Genomic DNA, 25,642 nt, shown 5'->3' on the forward strand with positions numbered 1-25,642 from the left:
AGATCTAAAATTTTCTCAGCAGAATCGTGCCTACTGCAAGTAACCTTCATAATTAGGCACTGAAAAAATAGGTTTCGTGAATTTAAAATTAAATCATAAAATGAGTGAGTCCTAGACTTGTCAGTGGAGAAGGAAATGGCAACCCACTCCAGTATTCTTGCCTGGAAAATCCCATGGACGGAGGAGCCTGGTAGACTACAGTCCATGGGTTCGCAAAGAGTCGAACACGACTGAGTGACTTCACTTTCAGACTTGTCAAACAGGAGAAGTGATAAGGCAGTGTCTAATGGGGGAAATACCAGTTCAGGTAGAATGAAGTGAGCACAAAAGATCTGAAATACTAATAAGATTACTGTCCTGAGAGCATTACTCAAACTGTTAGTTTAAGATACTGGAGAAAAGTCAATGAAGCTGACCTGGGCATAGGGGACTGTGCAGACCACAAAGCCATATTAACTAACTACAGATGGCCACTTAACTCTTGTTCCATTTCCTCTACAGCTTCTGCTGAGTGGCTGGGCCAACAGATCAGACCAATTTGATATGCCCATCTTTAAGGCTTTAGCTGTGAAGCTGCTGGACACTAGGCTGAAAACAAAATCATATATATTTTAAAAAACAGCATGTATTGCTTTATGCTTTTCCTGTTACAAAGAAAAAGAGGTATAACCTAATGGCGCCTCTGGTTGTTCATTTAAAGAAACCTCACAGAGGAACACCAGATATTTAACCCAATATACACAGTTCCCCTGCAAGTTTAATGAGGTACCCACTTTTAAGTTTCACACTTGATAGTAAAAGCAATAGATGATGACAATGAGTGGTGGCCAAGGTCACAAAGTGGTAGCCTGTGGACTGCTTTGCTTCACAGGTATGTTTTGACTGACATAGCATTCAAAGTATAATCTGACATTTAAAAATGGTGATATGGAGCATCTTTTGAAAAACTGGAAGTTCTGGAAACCCTGGGCCTGCAGCTCTACTCAGCACCAAGTGGGGTTCGGAACCAGTTGCTCCTTCCAGACGGGGTGGAGCACAGAGGGCACCACCCGCCTGGCGTGCTTCACTTATTTGCCTTGTCTGTCTGGTCAGAAGCCCTGGATGATGTTATACGGTCACAGGCCAGGGGCCTCCAGGGAGAACAAATGTGTGTGTGGGGAGCGCTTTCTTATGCTGCTAGAGAAATAAACAATAGTCAGTGCCCTAGTGTTCCCTTCGATCTCAACATGTTTAGGCCTTGATTATAACAGGAATATCCATTAGTCTTTTAAATTTCGCTTGATTGGATCTTTGGGAAGAAGAAAGAACCCTTTTTCTAAGTCTCTTCCTGGATAGCAGAGGATGACAGAGGATAAATAAATGCTGCTTGTTAATGTCTTTGTGTTATACTACTGTATCCAAGAACCTTTAGTAAGTAGATGCTATAAATTTTTAAAGTTCAAAAGGTTAAGCAATGGGAAAAAAATCTCACAGTAAGACTCACTTTGTTGAAAAGTATATGCAGACATGCTGAGACAGTATTAACAGCAGTCTGTTGAATGCAACACAGCACCTTTGGCCAACATTTGCTGTAGGTCATCAATTTGTCACTTTTCACAGCTACACAGGAGGTAGCAGAGAAATGATATAGTGTTTCCCTCCTTAATGTTCATGATTCTGTGAGATTTAATGATCAGCATGAACCACTAAATTATCTCCATGGTTAATCATTGCAGCGATAAGTGATTTTTTGCTTTGTGGCTAGAAGGAACATGTTTTGCAGTCCTGACTACAGCCACTCTGCCCTGACATTATCATGAATAATACTACTTTCGAGGCCCAGGGATGCTCATTTGAAATAATTTATTTATAATACATCCTTGCACCAGAGTTGTTCTATTATGAATGTTTCCAAATATATGGCAAAATCAAATGAAATATGAGTTTAGGTCTGTTCTTGCTTTTAACTTTAGTGAAATGTTCAGCCAAGAGAAGTTACAACTTGGCTGTGCTATGTCAGGGAGACCAAATACAGTTCAGCCTTTTTGAGGGAAAACAGTTTTATAAACATAAACTGGCAGTATCACTTGAAAAAGCCCACTGTAACTGAGGAGATAAGTACAAGACATCACCCTTCCGCTTTTAATGGCTCATGTTTTTTTCCTTCTGCACTTTAAGCACTATATTTTAAAAGTTTGGGGTGGGGGAAGAAAGTTGTAGCAGCAAAAATGATTCTATTAGCAAGAAAAACAAATTGGAAACAAGCAAAGATAATTTCTTTGCAAATGCCCCTTGCATTTATTTGTTTATATGAAGACTCACTGAATCGAAGATCCACGAAGGCCTGCAGTCTGCGTGTTTGATCCCCAGTGACTAAGGTCCATGTGCGGGCTCACTGAGGCATAGCGCTGATTGAGAGTTGAAATGTTTATTTAAAACAGAAATGCCAAACCACTCCACCCTCAACCTTTCAAACATCTGGCTAACAATAAGCTAATTCTTCAGCAACAACGTCAGAGCAAAGGAGTAACTCAGGTTATACTATAATGCAAAAGCAATACTACTGGAAAACTTAAAACACCTAGCACTACATAAAGAAGAAAAGTAGGACACAATTTAAAATTAGCTACAGAAAACCAGTTAAAGGCATTTCTGCTGCCTCACCTTTCACTTCTTATCTGATGTGTGGCTGCCACCTATGAACTGGTTTCTGTTTGCATAGCTTTCTGGTGGGAAAAATCATATGGCTGTCCCAGGCACAATTTGGGAAAGTGCAAATTGTCTCTAAGGCACAGAACTTAGATTCTCAGCCAGATTAACAGCAAACCAAGACTTCCCAAGGGAACATGCTAGAGCAAACGATCCCAGCGTTCCACTGCTGGAGAGTGACTCCCTCTCTGGAGCCAGGGCTCCCACCCTCCCTTCAGTGCTCCTTCACCCCACGGTCTCAGCAACGTGCCCATGTCCCTCGGTTCCATGGCACAAGCAATACTCATGATTAACACCCAAACTGACCCTGCCTCTCAGGCCTGCTGAGATGGTAAGCATAAGGGATACAGGAACATGAAAGGCCAGTCAGTCCTTTTAAAAAAAAAAAAAATCAAAGTTGCATTTACATGATGAACCAAAACCCATTGTTAGGGTTTGTTGCAAACCCCCCAAGTCCCCAGAACTTGTAACTTTAATCCAGGGTTGGCCCCTTCCCTTATTTTAAGAAAAGGCTTCGGTGATTACATTAGTACCATTGTACTAGGCTTCCCAGAATTGAGAAAACAATGGGAATATCAAACCAAAGAAGATCCCATTGAGTAGAGTTGCCCATCCCCAGCTGTGGGGTTTTCCTGGAGCAGCAGCCTTCACACCACCAATTTTAGGGAAAATGGCAAAATTTCCATTGCACAGGTCCTTCCAAAATATTAAATAGATATCAAACATTTACTTGTTGGTTGGGGAAAATGAAACAGATCATTTTAGCTCTTTCTAAGGAGGTAGGATGTGACAGTCATCAAGGCAGCTCATGTAAAGGTGAGCTGGAAACACAAAGCTCACCTCCTTAAGTAAAATCATCAAACGTTTCGAGGACACTTGCTCTCTTTGGAAGAGCTGGCTTGCTCCTGTCTACAAGGACATGAAGACATGGGGATTGGCTCTCAGCCAAATTCCTCTCAAAATTGGCAGGATCCTCCTATTCTGTCAGGCTTCAGGGACTGCCAGGTTTTGGTGCTGGCTCTGGGCCACTCAAGTAGGAAAGATGATACAGATTCACTGATATGGCTTCATAAAACACCAAAAGGGGAAAAATACTGACTAGACATACAGAAAGGGAGTGGCTGGGGCTGCTGATGTCAAGATTAGAACCCTAAGAGCCACGAAGGCAGAGGCACAAGTAGCCTTCTCCGGGGAGAAGACTCAAGTCACTCTAGGTCCTCTCGAAGATGCCAAGCCGAGGCAGCTAAGGAGGACCTCCCCTCATGGTTTCCTCCAAAGTCCATTTCTTCTGCCCCATGGACTCAATTCTCTATGAGACACTTTACCTCTCAAAAGGCTTTTCCAAAGCTAGGAAATCCCACCCTGACACTCCTGCTGTGTGACGAGGAGGGACCTGCCCTTCTTTCTCTACTCCTCACTGAAAAAGTTCCACTCAACTCTCAGAGGAAAAGCAACCTAAGCCCATTGTTCCTCCTAAAGCATTTAGCTGCACAAAGTAATTCAACTTTCTGAAAACAAGCTGGAGATTGACTCCACCAGACATACTTTCCTGGACTAAGGCTCCTGAGAGGGCCTGGAACACTTCACCACTCTCCAGATGACCCTGGATGGGCCGCACCTGGTTGCAGCCCTCTTCAGCTTTACACTTTAACCTCCTCCACCCAGAGGTGCAATGCCTGGCACTGAATTCCCAAGGCAGCTTCCAATTAATGGTGAAAGTGATAAGTGGGATATAAGCTGCTAGCAGCAAAATGAACGTGAGCATCGTGTCTCCTCTTCAAAGGTGGGATCACCAGATGAGGTACAGAGCTGCTGTTGCTATGGCAGTCACTGAGGACAAAGCCAGGGCCATGGGGCCCTCCGTTCTCCAACACAAAACCACTCCTAGATCCTAATAGGCAGTGCTACTCTCCAAGTGTACATGGAAAGTGCTTCAGAACCTCCGCCTCGCGCTCCTTGTCTGCAAGTGAACGAAGCCAGGAAAGCGCGCTCTGCGTTCAGTAAGTGTGCTGTGAAGGTCTTTGGATCCCAGTTTCCTGGAGGCTAGACAGGCTCAGGAGACTAGAGGCTGGGTCTACAGGAGTCTGTTCCCAGGAGACACCAGGAATCTGAATCTAAGTCAGGCTTTGGATCCGTTTCCGTCTCGTCCTTTGCTGTCTGAGTTCCTTTGGAATGCATCCCCACCTGTCCAGATAAAACACAGTTCCAGGTTAACTGCCACTTGGTTACGGCAGTTCAGGACTACATTTTCAATGCCAAGCGCTAAGAATGCGTAGCCACAGTTTTGTGAGCCCATACTACTACCTGAGTAGAGTAGGATTTTATGTAAAGTCCACTCCTGTACACTTGTTGCAGGTAGGGTGACCAAGTGTTGCAATTTGCCTAGGGCTGCAGGATTTTCTAGGATGCAGAATTTTCGGTTTTAAAACTCTAACAGCCCTAGGCAAAATGGTCCTCCTGCCTGCTACTGCTGCCAATCACTCCATGCTTACCTCAAGTGTGTGTATTACTTTCCAAAATACCTTCACAGACATTATTTCATTTAATCCTCAAAACAACCATACAAGGTAGGTGGTATTATTTTCTTCTTTCAGGTGAAAACAAGGACTCAGAGAAACAAACTAATTTGTGCAAACGTGTAAAGCTGGTAAAGGAAAAAGCCAATGGTTCACAGTATTTCTCTATCCTAGTTCACTCTATACAGAGCAATACTATGACCCGTTAAAAATGATGCAAGCAGCAACACCAGTGAAGTATTTTTTACCAAAAATGCTTCGCTTGAATCTAATCAAGCCTTAAGTCTAGCTTATAGTTTACAGAAATGACAAGGTGACGAACAAGTGAAGCAACATCTCAAGAAAATAAGACAAAGTCAGAATGTAGGACATTCTGTTAACTGACTGACCCTGTTTCTTCTACAAACCAATGCCATGGAAAATTTTTTTTAAAAGGGGGTAGGAGTGGTAATGCAGGGAATTGTTTACATAAAAGAAACAAGAAACATCATGTAAAAGAAGGTTCTTAACTGGTTGCTGGTCTGATAAAAAGTTATAAAGAACATTTTTTTTTTTGTGGGAAACCTTGGAAAATTTGAGTGTCAACTGAGTACTAGATAAGAATTAAGAACACTAGTGTTATTTTTGTTAAGTGTGATAATAGTACTATAGTTCTCCAGGAGAATGAATGTCTGTTTTTGGATGTATGTAATAAAGTATTTAGGGCAGCTATGTCATGACTTTCATAATTTATTTGAAAATGGTTTAGCTAAAGAAAAAGTATACACACACACACACAATCCTATTTCAAATACACACAGATAAATACCAACACATATTTAAACATATATACATTTGAAACAATCACAGCAACATATTAACGACTGTTGAATGTAGATGGTGTATATACAGGAGTCCACTGAAATACAATGTTTAAGATTTTTCATAATAAGTAAAAGAAAAAGGTAACAAAAAAAACAATGGAAGTTATGTGATGAGATGATTCAATCCAGGTGCCTAAAGACAGACTGAGCTTCTGGGGTTAATTATAAAAATTACACCATCAAAAAATAAGTACTTGCAAAGAAGTAAGTCTATTTCAGTGACTGGTGTTTTGTTTCTGTGATTCTTCAAAACAAAATTAGAAACTGAATTATTCTTTTAATGCTCTCACCTGCTGCCCTCCTTCTAATTTCTTGTTCAGCTTCTGTAGTTGGGTAAAAATCTGAAGGTTTTCTTGTTGTAACTTCTGTTGTTCAGCCAGACACTTCAACACCAGACCCTGCAATCTCTCAACCTCCACCTGCAGAGTACTGCATGCACAGGTAGGAGCCAAGGGTGTTCCCTTCCCAGCACATGTTCCTGCAGGATTCAGCCGAGGTGGCTAGAGAGACAGGAGAAAAGGGGTCATAGGAGCTTCCACCTGGATGCTACAGCTCCCTAATCCAATGTCCCTTCTATGTGCTACCAGATTTTACTTTTAAAGTAACAAGAAAAATCACACATACACATGAAGTCAATGTAAAAGAAACAGAAAACTTCTGGGATTACTGTAGAAGCTGGCTCTAACATCACAGAGCAAGGGAGCTCTCAGTGCCTCAGTTGCATTACGGTGAGGTAAAAGAAAAATCATCTATTTTGGAGGACTCTGAAATAATTTAAAGTCATTGATATCTTCCCAATTTAAAGTTGTGGGAGAATACACAATTTGGTTTGGAACAAGTATGATCACAGTGAGGACACCATGATTCAAAAGGTCAATATTCATGAAATATAGTGGATCACACTTTAGAAGAGATTTAAGAGGCGCTCAATAAACTGCATCACCAAAACAATTCAAGACCGCTAACTGACAGAGGAATAAAAATGTTTACCTTGAAGTTTCAAAGGCCTTATTTCCTCTTCTGGGAAGCTTTTCAATTATGCTAGCCTGGATTTTTCTCCCTTTTTCTACTGTACTTTTTAAAAAGGGTCAACAAATGATAGTCATAGGCCAAATTCAGCCTACGGCCTGTTTTTGTAAAATAAAGTTCTATTGGAACATAAACATGCCCATTCTTTAGGTATTATTTTTGGCTGCTTTTGTGCTACAATGTCAGTGTTGAGTGGTTACAAGAGACTGTATGGTCTGCAGAGCCTAAAATAATTACTATGCAGTCCTTTAGAAAAAGTTTGATGATCCCCAGTTTACAGTTTTATTGAGATATTTACCACAATTTGATTTCTAACAAAGTTGAGAATAAATGCATTGCTCTCCCAATAGACTACAAGTATTATTTCTGACATATACTTAAAACTCCAACCTACCCTCACAGTGTCATGAAATACTGGACTTGAATTTTGGAATTTCAATTTTGGTACTTCTAAGGCAGAGAGAAAAACATCTACTTCTGTTTTATTGACTACGCCAAAGCCTTTTACTGTGTGGATCACAACTGCGGAAAATTCTTAAAAAAGATGGGAATACCAGACCACCTGACCTGCCTCCTGAGAAATATGTATGCAGGTCAGGAAGCAGCAGTTAGAACTGGACATGGAACAACAGATTGGTTCCAAATAGGAAAAGGAGCATTTCAAGGCTGTATATTGTCATCCTACTTATTTAACTTATATGCAGAGTACATCATGATAAACACTGGGCTGGATGAAGCACAAGCTGGAATCAAAACTGCCAGGAGAAATATCAATAACCTCAGATATGCAGATGACACCACCCTTATGGCAGAAAGTGAAGAGGAACTAAAAAGCCTCTTGATGAAAGTGAAGGAGGAGAGTGAAAAAGTTGGCTTAAAGCTCAACATTGAGAAAATGAAGATCATGGCATCCGGTCCCATCACTTCATGGCAGATAGATGGGGAAACAGTGGAAACAGTGTCAGACTTTATTTTGCGGGGCTCTCAAATCACTGCAGATGGTGACTGCAGCCGTGAAATTAAAAGATGCTTACTCCTTGGAAGAAAAGTTATGACTAACCTAGACAGCATATTAAAAAGCAGAGACATTACTTTGCCAACAAAGATCCGTCTAGTCAAGGCTATGGTTTTTCCAGTAGTTACGTACGGATGTGAGAGTTGGACTATAAAGAACGCTGAGCACCGAACAATCGATGCTTTTGAACTGTGGTGTTGGAGAAGACTCTTGAGAGTCCCTTGGACTGCAAGGAGATCCAACCAGTCCATCCTAAAGAAAATCAGTCCTGAATTTTCATTGGAAGGACTGATGTTAAAGCTGAAATATTTTGGCCAATACTTTGGCCACCTGATGTGAAGAACTGACTCATTTGAAAAGACCCTGATGCTGGCAAAGATTGAAGGCAGGAGGAGAAGGGGACAAGAGAGGATGAGATGGTTGGATGGCATCATCGACTCTACGGACATGAGTTTAAGCAAGCTCCGGGAGCTGGTGATGGACAGGGAAGCCTGGCGTGCTGCAGTCCATGGGGTTGCAAAGAGTCGGACACGACTGAGCCACTGAACTGAACTGAAGACAGAGAGAAAAGAAAGACAATCATCTGGTATAGAAAGGTGTGGGCCTGTCAGAAATACGAAAGGGTAAATACTTTCCGCAGAAGTCAGTTTAGCCTTGCCTACTTTTGCCTGGAAAATCCCACGGACGGAGGAGCCTGGTAGGCTGTAGTCCATGGGGTCGCTAGAGTCGGACATGACTGAGCGAATTCCCTTTCACTTTTTGCTTTCATGCATTGGAGAAGGAAATAGCAACCCACTTCAGTGTTCTTGCTTGGAGAATCCCAGGGATGGGGAAGCCTGGTGGGCTGCCGTCTATGGGGTCGCACAGAGTCGGACACAACTGACGAGACTTAGCAGCAGCAGCAGAGGCTTTAAGCACTGCTGAACAGGAGGTGTGAGTTGATGCTGGGCAGCTGGGAAACAATGAAGCTAGCGGGAGAGACAGGGAGGCCAGGAGAATGGGGTAGAGCTTACAGCCATTGTTTATCTAGTCTTGATTTAAAGGCAAAAGCTCAGTTACCCAGGCTCCTGCTGGGGGCTTGTGTTCCAAAGGCGCTTCGGAAGCCATCTTGAGTCCTTGTAGCTCGTCATACGGCAGAGTATCTTTCTCAGATTCTGAAAAAGCTGCACTTAGGGGAGATGGGCTGTCAGGCATAGGGATGAATTCTGCATTTTCCAGCTCCTATGTATGAGAGAAAGAACCTCATCAGTTCCATCTGAGCCTTTTCACTTTCGTCCGGATTCCTTCCCGGCTGTAGCGTTCACGCTGGCGTGTCACCGGCTCCCTCTAGTGGAGCAGGACAGCTGTGGTTACAACACAGCTCGCCCCGTCAGTCAGCGTCCTGCCAGTCCTTCCTCTGAGGAGCGGATAGGGAAGGGAATTCAAACTCAATTTCAAGAACACTTTTGATACCCAGCGTGATGCCTCAACACACTCAGTCAACAAAGGCTATTCAGTAAGTTGGGAAGCTCTAAGGTGATGGCCGTGAGGCTAACTGCCAGGCTGCTAAAGGCTGAAGCTTTAGACAGAACTGTGTGCCGCTTCTTTCATCCACATTCCTAAGTAGCTATCAAGGTTAATATTATTTCAGAGGGAGCCTTACATTTACAGGTTCCCTCTTTTTTGTTGGGGGGGAGGTGGGATTTAAAATTTCTCTTAACTATAATTTTAAGAAGATTTTCTTTTTTAATGTGAACCATTTGTAAAGTCTTTTTATTGAATTTGTTACAATATTGTTTCTGTTTCATGTTTTGGTTTTTCCGGCTACTAGGCATGTGGGATCTTAACTCCCCAGTCAGGGATCGAACTTGCATCCCCTGCTTTGGAAGGCAAAGTCTCAACTACTGGACTGCTAGGGAAGTCCCTAACTATAAATATTCACTGTAGAAAATGTGCAAATATTGATAGGCAAAGGGACATGATACAAATCAACAGTAATTCCATCATCCCATGTAACCACTGTTAAGGCATTTTTCTACTGTAAGGCATTCCAACTACCTTGATATTCTACTTCTACGAACCACAGTACAAAATCTATAAGCTTAATCTTGGCACACGTGCATTACAAATACTTCTTTCAAGGAAGGTTACGTTAATTTCCATCCACTTAAGTAATATAGGTATGAGACCACTTTATCTTTTCTTGTCAGGAAGAAAAAGGATTAGAGATTTGATGATTTCGGCTCAGGTAGAATCAGAAACCTAGATGCCTGCTGCAAAGCACTTGAGCAGGACATAGGAAACAGAGATCCTTCTAGTCCCTACAGAGTTCCCATCACCAAAGGAACTACCTTTCGAAGCCAGCCAGGACAGGAGCTGCTGGCCCCACTGCTGATCCGCATGGCCTCAGTGGGACTGACAAGACCTTCCATGCCTCGGTCTGCTTCCATTGTTCCTCGGAAGCCTCCACTTGGATCAGGAGTTTCAGATTCCTGCTGACTGTCGTCGTCTTCTCTTCCGCCACCGCTGCCACCTCCTGGGCTAGAGCTCTGAACCACTGACAGATATGCAGCACAGAAATACAGAGGTTTGCTATGCAACAATATTTACCAGCTGACAGCCCCACCACCCCCTGGAGAGTTTCTGAGAGTTGCGTGAAGTGGAACAGCAACAGTGTAAGTCAGATACCTGGGGCTAAATTTCTAGTTTTTTACACAAGGTATTGTGTATCAGGATCATTATGACAGTATTCACTTCTACTTTCCAAACTTGCTTGTACTTATGTTCAGCAGATTATCAATGTTCTACAGGATTACTGAATAATGACCCCAAGCACTGCATCCACACCTTAAGTATTCAGACTCCAGCATCCTCCATGGAGGTTCTTCTTATATATTGAATACAAAAGATTTTTCACATTTGAGCCAAACACCTCTTAAAGTTGCCAGATAAGCTCACCATTAATTCCCTTTCTGGGAAAACAATAGAATAGAGAAGTCCTCAACCATTAAATTCATCAAATTCTTTAATGACTATCTGTAAGAATTTAAAAAATTTGAGGGCTTCCCAGGTGGCTCAGTAGTAAAGAATGTGTCAGGAAGATCCCCTAGAGAAGGAAATGGCAGCCCACTCTAGTATTCTTGCCTGGGAAATCCCAAGGATAGAGGAGCCTGGTGGGTTATAGTCCCTGAGATTGCAAAAGAGTTGGACACAACTTAGCAACTAAGCACAATAACAACAAAAACAAAAAATGTGATGGCTGGTTCTTTAATGTCACACAGCAGATTCCAAATTACCTTTAATGAAGATGAGCTGATGCACAGTCAGGAAATGAAACTGAATTTTCAAATGGGCCAAAGAAAAATATAACTAAGAAATTTGCCAAAAAACAACTAAAAGAATTGCATGGTATCTTCTACAGTTAAATGTAAAGGATTATTTATTCATGACCGCCAGCTAACTTGGTTTGAGGACTGCACTGTGCCACACTGTGCTCATATCGAAGCAGCACAACTATAGATGCCAAAATAATCTCTGAAGCTTGCTTTTTTGTCTTAAATGGCTTTAAAAAAATTGTATTACAAAAAATAAGTTATATTACCACTGACATATACATAAGACTATTTATAACATGTGTAAGTTTTGATGCCTAACAAAAGAAACATACATGAATCTACGATGTGAAAGTACAATTACTTTCCAATATGGTAGCTTTTAGCCATATTTTGTTATTTAAATTTAAACAGGATTAAAAATTCAGTGCTTCAGTCACAAGAGCCACTTTTCAAACGCTTGGCAGCCACATGTGATTGGTGGCTATTACACTGGACAGCACAGATACAGAACATTCTGACTGTTGCACAGAGTTACAGGACAGGACTGAATAAGGATATTGCTCTATCTACCTTGTGAATTCCCTTCTTTCTCTGGCATCCTACCTAGATATAACTACTCTGATTAATTTTGTATTTTTCATTTCTTCTTGGGGGGGGACTTTATCACACACTTATGTATCCTTATACAATATATTATTTATTCTGCTTGTTTTTGAACTTTATGGGTTGTTGTTCACTTGAACACATATAATATTCCACTGGATGGCTGTAACACACTCAATCAACACTTACTGACTAATTATAATACCATTTGCAAGGCACTCTTCTAGGCAATGTGGATAAAATTATTGAAGAGAAAAGACAAAAATCCCTCCTCTTACAGAGTTTACATCTTCCAGATAACGGACATGTGCTTTTAATCTTATGTTTTTCCTTTAAATACTGTTCCAGTAAAATAAAGCTATAATAGAACAGCTGTGTTTAGCAAAAAGATACTTTATCATTTGTAACAGATATTAATATGGAAAAACAGATGCTGAGCAATGAGTTACTAAAGAAAACTAATAATAGGTATGATGTGTGTTTATGTCAACTGGAGTTTAACAAGTCTGGATCAGATTTTCAGCTGTCTTTTTAGAGGATTAATCTGCTTTCATTCCGGGTCTTTATCTGTTTTGATTCCACAAAATATCCAGTTTTGAGACATCAAGGACTATAGATAGGTACTCTAGCAAATGGAAAACCAAAAGGAACACAGATTCAGTTTCCTAGCAAGGCCCTAGAGAAGGGAACCATGAACAAAGCAGTCAAAGGAAAAGTATTAGAGACCTTTGGGCTGATTTTCCTGACCACACTGAAAGTAAAGCCAACTTTTAATTCTGAGGGCCTGTTTTGAAGGACTATTTCTATAGATTAGAACACCACTGGGAACACCATAGAAGTGAAGGGTAGCCAGAAAACATGGCCCCTAGCATTCTAGGGAAAGGAACAGTACATAAGTCACATTACAATGTTGGGCTAGCCACGTAATTACTCCCACATGTGTGGTGGCAAAGATGTACTCTCCCCCTGACTACAAAGTAAAAGTCATAATCTATTGTGAAATCTACAAAAATATGCTCTTCCCTCTTGATCACTGTGCTCCTCATTCCCAAAGATATTTCCTATTTCCTTTTTTTGGGAAGACTGCATGGAATTCAACCCAAAGACTCACACCTGAGAAAAGCCACTGGTACTTGAGATACTGCTACTTACCAGTTCCGATGGATAAGCCACTGCTATTGGAACGGATGGTCTTAGAATTCAATACTTTCTCTGAGGAAAAATATTCAGTAGGTAAGCACTGTTTACAGCCAGAGGCAGGAAAAATGACAAGACTTGGATAGGGACTTAATCTAGGAGATAATTGCTATCTCTCACACCAGACAACTAATTACTATTTTAGATATAAATATTAGAAGCCAAGCACCACTAGCAACTTTAACTATAATCACTACGTGAAGTAGCAATTCTCCACCTTAACTATTCTTTGGAATTAGCTGGGAAGCTTTAGAAAGTAGCAATGCCTAGGACCCAATCCAGAGGTTTCGATGTAATTGGTCAGGACAATGGGATTTCTGAAAACTCCTCAAGGGATTCTAATGTGCAGCCAAAGTTGAGAACCACTGACCTAAAACAATGAACTTGTAGACCTTCAAACAGGCCTTTATAATTTAGTTCATAACAAAGGAATCTTTATGCAGAAAACAGTTATGATTTAGTTTCTTTTTAAAGGTGCACTGAATATTTCTCACAAAAGCATGATTACAGATAAACTAATTAGTGGACAACCAGAAGTAACAAATTCTATGTTAAGGGGGCAGAGCCCAAAGTTTTCATGAGATAGTAAGTGACAAAGCTCAGGAAATAACAATGTTCTGTTCCTCCCACCTGATCACTGTTAAGATTACAGAAGTAGCTTCTTTTCTTTAGGACACTTTTGTTTGCAAGAGTGTGACCCTCAGTAACTTAGGTGTAGGTCAATCCTCTGTCAAAGCCATCCTAACCAACAAGTGGAACCCTTACCAACAATGAGAATGGTGTTCCAGCCTCGGCAAGACAGGTCTGGGACATGATGCAAAGATCCAAAGATGGGCCGAGGCCATGAAGTGCAGATATCTGAGCCGTGGGGTCTCTCTGTGGGGGTCATTGCCAAGCGACCATTACCACCATTGCCCCAGGCAAAAATGTGATTATCTGTAAGAAATAAATAAATAGCAGAAAGTTGAACAGAACACTGGCTTCCCAACTCTTTTGGATTCCCCACCTTTATGCTCTAGAGCTAAAAAGATTTTTCGCCCGTTTATTCCCTTGTATAAAGCCTAAACAATTTCTGATGCCACCCAGGTAAAAATGACCATCGCTTCTACACACTGCCATCCATTCATTCACTCATTCAACATTTTTGGTCATCCATTCAAGTATTTATTGGCATCTACTTCATGACAAGCACTGCTTGAGGTGCTGGGAAGACAGCAGTGAACAAAACAAAGTCGCTGCCCTTGCAGAACTGACCTTCTAGTGGGGAGAGACTGATTAATTACTTTAGGTAGTATTAAGTGCTTTGAAGGAAGATCAACAATAAGGAAAAGTGGAAATAAACTATAACAGTGGAGTATCATTTCTTTAGATAGTGTAGGCAACCTGAGCAGACCTACTGAAGTGAGAGGGAACCAGGTCTATCCAGGGGAAGAGCTTTCCAGGCAGAGAAAACAGCTAAGTACAAAGCTCCACGTAGGTAGGTGAGTATCACAAACACAGAGCAAGAAGTCCTCTGCAGGTGGAGCAAAGTAAAGGAGTGGACAGTGGCTACAGCAGAGGTCAGGAGGTGACTGAGGTCTGGGTCATGTGGGCCACTGCAATGACTTTAGTTTTTATTGTCTGAGATAGGAGACCAGTAAAGATACTTAACAGTAGGTATTTAAAAGTATCCCCCAGGCTACCATGAGGAGAACGGACTGCAGGGACCCAAGGGTGGAAGTAGAGAGATCAGCTGTAGTCACGAACTGATGCAGTAGTGAAGTGGTTGGATTATTCAAAGATAATCTATAGAATTTGCTAATGGATGGAATGTGAGCTGCAGGAAGAACTGATTTGAACAAAAAATCAGAAATTTGTTTTGGAACACAGTAAGTTTGTTTGAGATGTTCATTACCTCTTATCCAAATCAGGACACTTTTTAATGAAAAGGGGGGGCTATTAACGATTAAGCTCAGATAATAGGCATGAATCGGGACCAATCTGGGAAGACCGGGCTATAAAGCCACCTTATCTTTAGACATTTTAGTCAAGAGGCTGTTAAATTAGTGGGTCTGGGAGTCAGGGATGGTAATATAAAGCTATCAGTGTACAAGGGAGGATTTAAGGTAATAACCTCACTCAGAAAATGGAAGGGATGGAAGGATTGAGCCCTGGACACTTTAAGCTTTAGAGCCGGACGCTGCAATTAACAGCAGAGAACCTGACTGCACTAATCTGTTTATATGTACATCTCCCCTACCCTACTAAACTATGAATTTCCTGAGGAGAGCAGCTTTCCAAGACTTTTTTAAAAAATTTAAGTATAGTTGATTTATAATATTTTATTAGTTTCAGATGTATAACATAGTGACTCAACAGTTTTATAGATTATATTTCACTGAAATTTACTATAAAATAATAGCTAAATGTTCCTATGCTATGCAATATATCCTTGGTGCTTATGTTTTATACACAGCAGTTTGTATTTCTTAATTCCATGCCCCTACATTGCTCTTCCCCACTTCTTCCTCCCCTCTGGTAACTACTAGTTTGTCCTCACTCTCTCTGTGAGTTTGCTTGTGTTATGTTATACTCATCCATTTGTTTTATTTTTGAATTCCACATGTAAGTGCTAATATACAGTGTCTTCCTTTGACTTATTCCACTAAACATAATACCCTCTAGGTCCATATACGTTGTTGTAAATGGCAGTATTTCATTCTTTTTAATGGCTGAGTAATATCCCATTCATTGTATATGTATATCATATCTTCTTTATCCAGTCGTCTTTTGGCGGACACTTGCTTCCATGTCTTGGCTATTGTAAATAGTGTTGCTATGAACGCTGGGGTGCATGTATATTTTTGAATTACTCTTTTCCTTTTATTTGGAGATAAGCCCAGGCATGGAATTGCTGGATCACAGTTCTATTTTTACTGAAACTCACTTCCATATTCCCAGGGTCTAAAAGAGGATCTGGAGCATAGTACACACACAGTTAATGTCTGCCATGTGAGGCGATCAAGTACAGTTCAGAGAAGTAGAGGAACATACATCAATAGGTAATATGCCCAGTCACAGAAACTAATTCTAAAGTCATCATTCTGAAGTTTAACTTGAGAAGTACACAGATCTACTGAAGAAACATTCCCTCTCTAAGGCCCTATCAGAAAGTGCTACTGAATTTGCTACAGTATTTTTAATTCTCAATGACACCCTGATTCTGTCTAACATTTCCAGTTATCTAGCATGAACTACGGAGAAGGCAATGGCACCCCACTCCAGTACTCCTGCCTGGAAAATCCCATGGACGGCAGAGCCTGGTAGGCTGCAGTCCATGTGGTCGCTAAGAGTCGGACACGACTGGGCGACTTCACTTTCACTTTTCTCTTTCATGCATTGGAGAGGACATGGCAACCCACTCCAGTGTTCTTGCCTGGAGAATCCCAGGGATGGGGGAGCCTGGTGGCCTGCCATCTATGGGGTCGCACAGAGTTGGACACGACTGAAGTGACTTAGCAGCAGCAGCAGCATGAACTAACCAGTCTGTTCCCTAAAACCCCTTGTTTTGAGACAAACAACTCTGAAGGCTGGTTCACGTCCTTAGGTATTGTAACAGATCATTTGTCTGACACTATTGCTGGATCTCTCCTGTATAAATACCAGGCACAGACTGAAAGAAAACAAAGACATCTCTGAGCATGAGCAATAACAACAACAAAAAAAGAGTCAACAGATAAGAATATGAAACGTGTTTTGCTGTTCACTATTTACCAGAAAGAAGTGGCTACAAAAATCAAGGTGATACAGGAAAAGAGAAAAAAAGAAAGCAGAAGAAAGAGGAAAGGGAGTAAAGGGTAGCAGAAGTAACAGTAAGAAGATGCTGAGAAGAAATAGCTGAAAGGAAAGAGAAGAAAATCCCATTAGACCAATTCAGAAAGTTGAGAGACACACAGTATACAGCCTTTCAAGTTTTAGCAATCCCTAAGGACATCACTGCAGTGCAGTGACCCCAACCTAGGAGCAAGGTCAAATCATGATGTTCTCCTCTCTAGCCAGGTGGCACCAGTGGTAAAGAATCTGCCTGCCAATGCAGGAGACACAAGAGATAGGTTCAACTCCTGGGTCAGGAAGATCCCTGGAGTCAGGAAATGGCAAACCACTCCAGTATTCTTGCCTGGAGAATCCCATGGACAGAGGAGCCTGGTGGGCTACAGTCTGGTGGGTCACAAAGAGTTGGACAAGACTGAGCACACAGGCTCACACACACATTCCTCTCTCTAGCTACTCATCCAACATTTATTGGAACCAACATGGTGCTGGGCAAGGTGTAAGTATTTGATAGTTCTTAAAACATTGTGCCAAAAAAGTTAAAGTAAAAAAAGTAGGAATTTAAGAGTACTAACTTGCCGTTTCCTAGAAATCTAAGCTTTTTATAACAAGCACTATCTTGGACACATGAATAGTTAATGAGGTTACACAAGCATAAAAACATGACCACCAATTTAACACAAATAAAAAGTAAACATACGACCCAGCTATACATGACCAGCCCACCTCTTTCACACCCCAAAATTAAAATAGACCCATCTTTCCAGCAAGTTTGAAATAATGTGAACAGACTCACCATCAGTAGCAGCAATGGTAAACTCATCACCACAGGAGACTCTGATCACTTGTTTTCCACCTAAGGGTCCCCCCAGCAGGTTGATTCCTAGACGCTTCTTATAATTTCCAACGCCCAGCTGGCCACACTTGTTGCAGCCAAAGGTCAGCAGCCGGCCTCGCTCTGAGACAGAAGCAAAAATAAATAACCAGGTACAAATGGGTCATGAAACAGAGAAAAGGCAGACAATGCAGAGTCCTACAGACTAGCTTCTGGTTATTAAGAGTATACAAGTATAAACTGCCACATAAGCCCAGACCTAGGGCAGTTAGGGGAACTATGACCAATTAGATAGAGGGAATGACTCAATATTATATATTCTTTTAAAAAAATAATCGTATTTATTTATTTTTGGCTGGCTGGATCTTCATTGCTGCAATGGCTTTTTCTCTAGCTGTGGTGAGTGGAGGCTACTCTCTAGTTGCCGTGTGCGGGCTTCTCATTGCCGTGGCTTCTCTTGTGCAGCACAGGCTCTAGGGCGTGTAGGCTTCAACACCTACACCTACACACAACACCTGCAGCACAGTACTTGCAGATCCCAGGTTCAGTAGCTGTGGTGCACGGGCTTAGCTGCTCTGTGGCATGTGGGACCTTCCTTAACCAGGTGTGGAACATGGGTCTCCTGTACTGGCAGGCAGAGAGTTTACCACTGAGCCACCAGGAAAGCCCTGTATACTCTATTATAAAGGTGGAAAATGGGTACTATTTAACTTAGAAAACTTATAGATGGTGCTAATTAGAGACAGTATTTGCCAGAAATTACAGGTATGGCATTTTCCTTAAGAAATGTATTGATTATACATTTGTAATGATTACCAACAAAACATTTACTTGAACGCCCAAGATGTTAACAAGATAATACTTGATGATGGGGGGAAATAAGGAGAATACATTTAGTTAAGAGCTACTACTTGATAAATAAAGAACCTGAAATTCTAAGGCCTGTGCACACAGTTGTAAATCAACTCACCATCAAGAGCAGCAGTGTGAGTCTTGCCTGGGGCGATTGTACGGATCTTATAAAAGGACAACTGTTTGGCCAAGGTAAAGGAGGTGGTGTAGGGAACTTCGTGGTATGCCTGGAACAAGATAAGCAAAGACTCATGAGGTAAAAAATGGAGGGAAAATAGGCTGAAAATATTGTCAGGGTGACCAAAAGGACTTTCAAGCAAATCATGTTATTAAGAAGGTACTAGGTAACTTTTCATCTCCAACAGAATAAAAAAAGAAATAAGTTCAATATGTAATCAGAGAATTTAGTATGAGACTGGACTTTCTGACAATGGAAGTTTTAAATTCCTAAATTAGGGTATGCAAAACATGAACTCTCCATCCCAGAAGGCATCTATATAAGGACAGAATCATTGACATTTGTCTTGGTTATACACTGTGCATAGCTAAAAAAAGGAGGGCAAGGAATTAAAGAATCTTGAAGACTCTCTAGCTTATTAAGCTATCACTTTACTGTGACCTAATTTTACCTACAAAGTTCTCAACCTGTTAAAACCCACATCCCCTTAGATTAGCATAAAAATAAATCTTGTCATGTAAGTTTAACATTTCACAATACAATGCAGTAACAAAACCCAAATCAAGTCATGTTAATTCTGAATATCTTTTCAAACTACATAGACACCCTCCCAAGACTTGCTCCAAATTTGTACTCTCCCATTTCACAATCACTACTTTAAAACAGATTGCTTAAAATTAATTCCATTCTTTTCCACTGAGTCAGCAAACTTGTCTCTTAATACGATTCTTTAGAAAAGGAAGAAAACTCATACTACCACAAAGAGAGGACTAGGGCTTAATATTAAAGGTGTATTTTATGACATGCTTGAAGGAGGTAATAGTAATTACATTTAATAAGCCTGTATAGGATCAGTGATTTGAAAGTAATCTTAAAAACTCTCCTGGGAGTTGATACATGGAAAAATGTTTCTTTTCATAATGTTAATTTTCTTGTGTTTATATTTCAGGGACAAGGTAGAACCTGATTTCCATCACTTGATTGTTTATAATCAACTAATTTATTGAGGTATAATGTACTGTACAATACTGTACAGCTTGATATATTTTTCTATAGGTATATAAACATAAAAACTACCCAGATACAGGCCACTGCCACCATCCTAGGGTCTCTCCTATCTTTCCTGTTAATGCCTATACCCCTCCTCCCAGAAGTAACCACTATTTTGACTTCTGCCATAAGTTAATTTTGCCTTTAAACTTCAAACAATGGGCATCAGTGGGCTTTCTAGGTGGCACTAGTGGTAAAGAACCTGCCTGCTAATTCAGGAGATGTCAGAGATGTGGGTTTGATCCCTGAGTCAGGAAGATACCCTGGGGGAGGGCATGGCAATCCATTCCAGTATTCTTGCCTGAAGAAGCTCATGGACAGAGGAATCTGGTGGGCTACAGTCCATGGGGTCGCAAAGAGACACGATTAAATAGACTTAGCACACACAAACTTCAAATAATGGGTATCATATAGTATGTACTCTTTTGTGGCTGGCTACCTTTGCTGGACATAGTATCTGTGGAGATCCTCACTTTATTCTTAAGTGGTCACAAACCAATAATGGCATTTCCAAAGAAATTTCAACCTAGAGAGGTTCTGATGATTTATTTAGGACACCAAATGGGGTACTCACTTCATGGTTGATGATTCCAGACATGCACTGATTCAGACCCAGTTTGTTGAACTCATTGAGTCCACAGGCTAACACTTTGCCTGACTGGGTCAGCAGAAAAGTCCCATCACAGCCACATTGAACCGCGACAATAATTAAGGCCTTGGGAACATCCACCTGCAAGAAAAAAACAAATTAGAAAAAAAAAAATCTCCCCAACATAACTTGTATTAGGAAAAAATCCTCAAATTCTTTCAAAACTGTGATGTCCTGCATTTAGCAGAATGACTACAGGGAAGTTCTATTCTCGTCAGATTTGCCCAGCAGCTTAGAGGCTACTGTTTTCAATGAGGAGCTTAAGTTTTATAATAAAGAGGCAACTGCAGGTCGGCTAAACAGATAGCTTCTGTCAAAGTTTTAGCAACAGGAACTTAGTTATTACTTAGGAACACTTCTCAGAAAACACCGAGGAAGGAGAAGCTTCAATCTATTACTGATTTAGTGCTCTGAGATACAACATCCCATGATGGTTACAGAAGAGCTCAGACCTGTGGAATCCCAGTCATACAATAAGTGAGGTGACCAAGGATTGAGGCAGCAGCCAAGATGTGTGAAGGCTCATATCCCTCTGCAGCTAACTAGACAGGGCTGGAGAATGGTGGGGGACATGATGGGTGTACCTGTGAAACCTGAAAACTCAAACCTTCTAACAATACTAGAGCCTTTTCAGGTGAAGAGGAATAGCTATGAATTCTACTCAGTGGGAATGGTCCCACAGATAAATTAGTTAATTTTTAAAATGTAAATAAACATCTTTAATAGTGAATAGTATAGCTGATTCCAGTCAGACTTCCCGTGGGTGAGCCTGTGTCCCAGGGTGGGAACATGGCCATGTTCTCACTCAGCTGGTTTCCACTCCCATGCCGGCTCTGGCAGTGCCTGCTTCCACAGTGCTGAGGAATTAGGTATTATGCTTCATACACTATGACCCCTAAATACAAACAACTACTTCATCTGGTGTCCAGTTGTGGAAGGAGGAAGGGAAATAGCTGTGCCAGGTGAAAGGATAGCATACTGCTTTCTAGCATCTTTCCATGCAGGGTGTGTTTAGCTTGATGTGACTTTTTCACTGTATATGCTAATTTCAGTGCTCACTGATGAGCAAGCTGTGACTCGAGTGTCCATAGTGGCTACATCATTTCTCAACTTTTCATGATTTAGTCAGATGACAAGACCACAGAGTGCTAAATTAGGAATCCTGGATTGTCAATCTCCCAGATAGGGAATATTTCAGAAAGAAAACACCTTGATAGGAGGCGGCAGGGAAGGACTTATTACTGAAGGCTGTGTGACCTAGACAGGCTAAGAAGCAGCTGCCTTTGATTTTACCTTTTGTGGTGTATAGTAATCCTCTTCTGAATCCAAACCCAGGCGTCCTGAGACACACATGAGAAAGAAAATCAATAATGTGAGGGCTCCTGTCCCAATGAAAATGTTCCATAAGATACTCTTTTACTAAATTAACACTTAAATAGAGGCTACATGACATATTTAGAAGTGCGTAAGCTTGAAGTCAGGCTGTGCCCCTGGGAATAAGTGGAGAGAGTCAAGGCAACACCTACCATATTCACCACAGCCCCAAGAGTAGACTTCTTTGTTTCGTGTCAAAACCACCACATGATTATCTCCACAGGAGACCTGCTCCACTGGATTGCTCAGGAAGAAGTCCAGCTGCATGGGTTCTAAGACTTCAGCACCAGCAACCTTGTCCACCCCCATGCAGCCATAATAGTCAGATCCAAAGGCATAGAGCTGACCTTCATCTGTGAGAGGAAGGAAAGCAGAACCCACTAAATGAATTACTTGTTTTGTCTAATGAGAAAGCTGGACAGGACTGGAACGAGGACGACCTCAGACACTGAGCTCATTCATATCAGATGACTGCAGCAGAGAAATCTGACAGACTGTCTATGAAGCCTAGAGTTCTTTATATTTAGAGGGTCATGCATACTGTTATGTAACAGTTTTTTAAAAAATGGTGGGATGATCGTGTTAAAAAGGCTTAAAATTTTAAGCCTATTTTACAGAGAAAAAAGGAAGCACCAAGCAATCATAAAGTGAGTAATGGTAAGACCAAAACTAAATTTTAGCTCCTGACTCTTGATTTAGTGTTATCTACACCTGACTAGGTAATGAGGTTATTCCTCCCCAGCCCCACCAAATGGGACAGACAGTATATTTCTCCTAGTCCCACCTCTTCTGTTACCCACCTGCTTTCTACTTGCTCATTACTCCTGTAATGCTATATCAAGTTGGGCATGTTGCTATTAAAGTGTTTATTTGCTCACTGTCTTTGGTTCTTTGGAACCTTGTCTTTTGTGTAAAATCCCAGCTAAAACTGCATAGAATTAAGTACAACACTCCACCTGAAATGCACCTGGGTGCCTTCTGCTGCTGGCTTACCTGTTACACAGACAGTGAAATCATCACCACATGACACCTGACGGATAGCTTTGCCTTGCAACTTTTCTACGTGCTTTGGCTGTCGGTAGGAGGCTTTGTCGCCATGGCCCAGCTGACCATGGAGTTTAGTACCCCCTTGCATGTTCTGTGAAATAAACAGGTCTTGTGAAGTTTTAAACTTTTTATGCGAAAGCAAATCTTTAACATCACTTCTTATCAAGAAAAACAGTAGGAAAAAGAATCAGCTGATAATTAAGAAATGAAAACATAACAAAAAGGTACTTAAAGGGCATTAAATCTTTTAATGACAGATAGTAAAAATCCCCTGCCAACAGATAAAGATTTTTAAAATATCTTATTAGGACTTAAAAGGACACATTCCCAATTCTGTCTTTTTTCTTCAAGTCTAAGGTAAACTAATTATGGGTGATGATGAAAACAATGTCTTTACATAGTTTAGCTTGATTTTTTCCTATAGGACAGACTCTTGGAAATCCTTACAGAAGTTTTTACAAATTTTGGTCACAGGGGGGTTTCCCTTGCTGCTCAGCTGGTAAAGAATCTGCCTGCAATGTGGGAGACCTGGGTTCGATCCCTAGGTTGGGAAGATCCTCTGGAGAAGGGAAAAACTACCCATCCCAGTATTCTGGCCTGGAGAATTTCATGGACTGTATAGTCCATGGGGTCGCAAAGAGTTGGACACAACAGCATCTTTCACTCCCTGAAATACGCGAGTCATAAGGACTCTGGATGCATCAAAGAGGCTGCTAGAAGGCACTGACAATAGTCCTAAATGATTTCCCAGCAGTTTTAGAGAGGTGAGACATGCTTCCCATATAATAGCTCAACTGTAAGGCCTTCTATAAATGTTTTTTAAGGCACTAATTTCACTCTACCTCTAGAAGTACCCCCAGAAGCTAGTCTTCAAGTGAGAGGATTTTTGGAAATAACAGCAAGCTAAAACTCTGTAACAGAGGTCAAATCACTCATTCTTTCTCTCAACCAATAGTTGAGTGTCTACTCTGTCACATGCTGGGGATAAAGCCTGTCCTCTTGGAGAACTTAGCTGAAACTACTGGAAAAAATGAGCTCCCTCCAGAAGGAGGAAGAGTGGGAAGAACTGAGGTTCTAAGACAGGTTGGGTAATGAAAAAGCAGCATGAAGTGAGCCTAACAAGGCACAGCTGAAGAGACAGGAGGGAAGCCAAGAGAATATGCTCCCGTGGAAGCCAAGGGAGGACAAGGCTTCCTGCAAGAAGGAAAAGTGACCAATATATTAATACTAGAGGTCAAGCAAGGACTCAAGGGCACCTATCTGTTTTGTTTTTATAATTTAGAGGTCATTTTGTCAACAGTAGTTTCAATTGACTGGCAGGTGAATGAGGAATGAGTAGGAGATAAGAAAAGAGACAGCAAAAATATGCAGTATGTTCAAGGTGAGAGAGAAGGTAGAATCTAGAGGGGAACAAAGGAAAATTCTACTCAAGATATATCATATTCAATCACTGATGGAGGTCTTAGAATTTTCCTGACATGGTACACTACTTCATTTATTTACAAAGCTACTTCACAGATGTAAGTTGCTCTGAAATGCATGGTAATAGAACAGAGTAAACAAGTGACTTTCTGAAGTCACCCATCTGTAAATGAGAATCCAGTCTCCTGAGTCCGAGCCTTTTAGTTCTTTCTCTCCTTCTCTCGCTCTTTTTCATTCATTCATTCAAAAAACACTTAAAAGCGATCTAACATGTACCAGGCACTTGGGATACATCAGTGAACTAAACAGAAAAAATCCCTCCTCTCAAAAGAGCTTATTATGCTGCCACTTCTGCAGCACACACTCAACCAACAAAATTCTTATACATCCTGGGCCCAGTGAGGTGCACGTCATTGTTCTGAAGGATGTAGCTTTCACTTACCACCCAAGTGTATAGCTCCTTCTCCACTGTGACCACGGCAAAGTGGGTATTCCCTGCACACACCTGCCGGGCACTACAGCCACTCTTGATGACATCCAGTTTCTGGGGAGTGGATTTCCCACCACCCCAGACATAGACTTCACTTGTTCGGGATGTTACCACAGCAATGGGTGCTTCAGTCACAGTGCTTGACCTGCCAACAACCCCCAGAACAAAGGCACATTTAACATAAAAATTATATCAAAGAAAAATGCTTTCAGTCTGTTCCCTGAGTAGAACTGCCAATTATGGTATGAGAAAGTATGTTCTTTCTCGACAACTTACTCCAACCCTCTATCATGGCAGGCTTTGCAATTCTTGCCTCAGGGCTTCATCACAGCCCAGCCAAATCAGATACTAGTCTGATCCGTAACACCTACACTTTTCAACTTTTCAACATTCATCACGATAATGATGTCCACTTTGGCAAAAGGGTGAAATTACAGCTTTCTTTTCCTCTGAAATGACTATTTGATATTTAAATGGATGCTGGGCTTCTGAAAGGATGCCAAAGGCTTCCAACTGGGATCAAACAATGTCCAGACCCAAGAAAGAAAGACCCCCCTGGTGGTAATTTAAGATATATTACTTTTTTCAAGAGTCTCCTGAGCATTACCTTGGTCTCTTTGTAGGTGCATTAAGCAGTGTGACTTTTTCCTCCATCTCTCTACCAAAAGAAAAGCAAAGATACATGAGAGAAATAACAGGTTCTATATTGC

The 25,642-nt window shown here is 41.2% G+C and overlaps 1 protein-coding gene across 1 annotated transcript in view; it reads right to left on the bottom strand.

The window, feature by feature from the left end:
• Nucleotides 1-2,250: 2,250 nt before the first annotated feature.
• The window catches only part of NEK9 (NIMA related kinase 9), a 37,407-nt gene continuing 14,015 nt past the window's right edge, over nucleotides 2,251-25,642 (bottom strand). The window contains exons 9-22 of the mRNA XM_061429487.1: nucleotides 25,540-25,590; nucleotides 24,885-25,077; nucleotides 22,967-23,111; nucleotides 22,126-22,326; nucleotides 21,893-21,939; nucleotides 20,525-20,680; nucleotides 18,841-18,949; nucleotides 17,832-17,993; nucleotides 13,991-14,161; nucleotides 13,181-13,240; nucleotides 10,442-10,647; nucleotides 9,171-9,332; nucleotides 6,358-6,567; nucleotides 2,251-4,872 (exon numbers count right to left, since the gene is read on the bottom strand). Of these exons, the coding sequence (XP_061285471.1) occupies nucleotides 4,750-4,872; nucleotides 6,358-6,567; nucleotides 9,171-9,332; nucleotides 10,442-10,647; nucleotides 13,181-13,240; nucleotides 13,991-14,161; nucleotides 17,832-17,993; nucleotides 18,841-18,949; nucleotides 20,525-20,680; nucleotides 21,893-21,939; nucleotides 22,126-22,326; nucleotides 22,967-23,111; nucleotides 24,885-25,077; nucleotides 25,540-25,590 (1,996 nt within the window). The 3' untranslated portion in view covers nucleotides 2,251-4,749. The remainder of the gene's footprint in view (nucleotides 4,873-6,357; nucleotides 6,568-9,170; nucleotides 9,333-10,441; nucleotides 10,648-13,180; nucleotides 13,241-13,990; nucleotides 14,162-17,831; nucleotides 17,994-18,840; nucleotides 18,950-20,524; nucleotides 20,681-21,892; nucleotides 21,940-22,125; nucleotides 22,327-22,966; nucleotides 23,112-24,884; nucleotides 25,078-25,539; nucleotides 25,591-25,642) is intronic.

The sequence above is a fragment of the Bos javanicus genome, chromosome 10 (assembly GCF_032452875.1).
Source record: "Bos javanicus breed banteng chromosome 10, ARS-OSU_banteng_1.0, whole genome shotgun sequence".
Classification (NCBI taxonomy): domain Eukaryota; kingdom Metazoa; phylum Chordata; class Mammalia; order Artiodactyla; family Bovidae; genus Bos; species Bos javanicus.